The sequence below is a fragment of the Euprymna scolopes genome, chromosome 46 (assembly GCF_053919585.1).
Source record: "Euprymna scolopes isolate OS-2025 chromosome 46, ASM5391958v1, whole genome shotgun sequence".
NCBI classification, from domain to species: Eukaryota; Metazoa; Mollusca; class Cephalopoda; order Sepiida; family Sepiolidae; genus Euprymna; species Euprymna scolopes.
The window spans coordinates 161231129-161233790 of record NC_136527.1 but is presented as its reverse complement, the minus strand read 5'-3'; the positions used below and the strand labels follow the sequence as shown (position 1 = coordinate 161233790).

Sequence of the window (2662 nt, the reverse complement as noted above, 5' to 3'; positions counted from 1 at the left end):
TCAGATATAAATGTACGGAAGCTATCCCAGTCAGCCTTAGTGTATCGATATACTGTACGATGAAGAGGTACGTCTGGGGACTTATTACATTTCATTTTTATCTTAATTGATACAACAGAGTGGTCGGAAGATCCAAGAGGCGACAGAACAGAAACTGAACATAGTTCAGGGCAAGTTGTGAGAAAAAGGTCTAGTAGGCTCGCATACTGGCCGTCATTATCGGGCACACGATATAACGTTTGTACCATTTAGAAGAGGAATGGCAAAATAAACTAGTAATAATTTTTAAAAATCTTTTTCATCGAACGAAAGTAATGAAATTTAGAAACGAAAATCGTGTTTACAGAATTGGCGCTTTAAAATAACGTTCCCATGTAGTAAGTTTTTCGAACGTGGAAACATACCTGTTTTTAATAAATCTAGCAAAAATCAACTAATGGTCAGATTTTCGTGAAATTTTTGCTGCTTATCCATTTTAGAATGAAATTACATATAAACGTCAGTTTCCATAAAATATATGAGGGAAAATAATTTTTTAGTGCGCCCCCCCCATATTTATTTTTTTCGAAATTTGAACAAAATATACTTAAATCTATCGAAATTTCTATTTGTTATGAAACATAAGAGTTCACATCAGTAAAACATATTTATTTTTTAAACATTTAAATACACATATTGAACAAAAAATTACATTGAATTGCAATTTAAAAAATAATATAAATTTAATATTATTATGTTTTTTTTTTAAGTAAGGTTTTTTTCCAGTTAATAAGCAGTTGAATTGCCAAGAAAAAGAAATTTCTTAAAAATTAATTATTTTTTAAAAGATAAAAAACGATTAAAATTCCATTATTTCAAAATGTTCCGTTACAACATAGATTTTTAATTGTGTTTAAATATTTTTTAAAATATTAAGTTTTAATGTAAACAGGACTCTTTTAAGCTATTTTATCGCCAGATAAATAAAATTGAAAATATTATTGCACAAATATTAAGCATTTTGTAGCCCCCCATATTTTCTAGTCTCTTTTTACCGAAGAAAATATGGAACCCCGTAGGTAACCAAATGAACATTCAGTAAAACCGTATTTCATATTTAATATACAAATGTTTATAATATTATTAATCGTTAAACTGTGTAAATCTTAAAACCTAACAAAATTATAACACACATTAATTATTAATTGCAGTTTGAAGAAGATAAACAAAGGTTTTAAAAAATCATTAAGTCGTTTCTGCTTTTCCATTTAACACAAATCTGACGTCACGGAAACATGAGGTCCAATCTTCACAATCGTTTGGCAGTCCCTAGATATCACGTACATCGCTATGGTATAATTATTACCATACTGTTATAATAAATTACTGTAACTCTTCAGGAAATGAATCATAGTTATTCCCCTTGGCTAGAACTAAGGATTACGCCATATTGATTTTGCCAACCACGTGTATATATTTTAAGCTGATAAAACCTTTACGAAAGGCATTCTTATTCATTCTTCTTTTATCATTTCAATTTTATCAGCTCAAAAATAAAAAATAAAAAAAAATGGACAAATTACTGCGGCCAGACAGATTTAACACGGAACCAACTGCTCCGAATTCGGAAAAAATATACAAACATTGGAAGTTAACATTCGAATACTATCTACGCACGTTAAATAACGGCCAAATCGAAAACAATGCGCAAAATCTTTTCGCTTTGATCAATTTTGTCTCGGCGACAATTTTCGAAATTATAAGCGACGCCACGGATTACAACGGCGCCATAGAAACGCTAGACGCTATTTATATGAAACCAACAAATATTGTATTTAACAGACATCAACTCCTGACAAGTAAACAGAAACCGACACAAACCATCGACGAGTTCATGCAACAATTGGAAGTATTCGCTAAATCTTGCGAATTTCAAGCGGTAAGTGCCGAGGAAAACAAAAAACAATATATACGGCACGCGTTCATTAGCGGCATCTCGTCTTCGTCTATCCGTCAGCGCCTACTTGAAAAACCTTTCTCGACGCTACAAGAGACATTTACAGTGGCTAGGTCCCTAGAACAAGCGGAGAAGCATATGGCCAGCTTCGATTACCACCCGAGCGTAACAGCTACCGTAGTTCAACCAGAAGAAACTCCCTTAGCCGCTGTAAAAGGAAATACATTACAAAAAGGAATTTGTTTCTTCTGTGGGAACACACGGCATGCACGGGCGATGTGTCCTGCGCGTAATGCCGAGTGTAGAAAATGTAAAAAAAATGGCCATTGGGCTAAGGTATGTAGATCATCCTCCTCTCCTGCTGCTGTGTTGTACGACCCGGACTCCCCCACCCCCCACCCAATCTCTCCTGACTAGGAACGGGTGCCAAAGACATCACCTACACCAAATGCGAAATAAATGGGCAGGTAGTGAATGCTATGGTAAACTCCGGCAGCGTGGGGACGTTCATTAGCAAAAATACAGCAAGAAAGCTGAAACTTTTTGTTATCCCCAAACTGAAAACCGTAGCATTGGCGGACCCGAATCATCATGCTAAAATCATCAGCGAAACTGTTTTTGACATCTCTCTAAACGGTAAAAATCACCACGCCATGACGGTGGAAGTAATTAAGGACCTGTTCACGGGTATGATTGTCGGAAAAGACCTTCTAAAACAATATAAAA

General features: G+C 34.7%; 1 protein-coding gene across 1 annotated transcript; it reads left to right on the top strand.

Moving 5' to 3' along the window:
- Nucleotides 1-1549: 1549 nt before the first annotated feature.
- Nucleotides 1550-2353, top strand: LOC145270256 (uncharacterized). The gene has a single exon (XM_080125896.1). It carries the CDS (start codon nt 1550-1552, stop codon nt 2351-2353), a length of 804 nt encoding a protein of 267 aa, XP_079982022.1.
- Nucleotides 2354-2662: the final 309 nt, after the last annotated feature.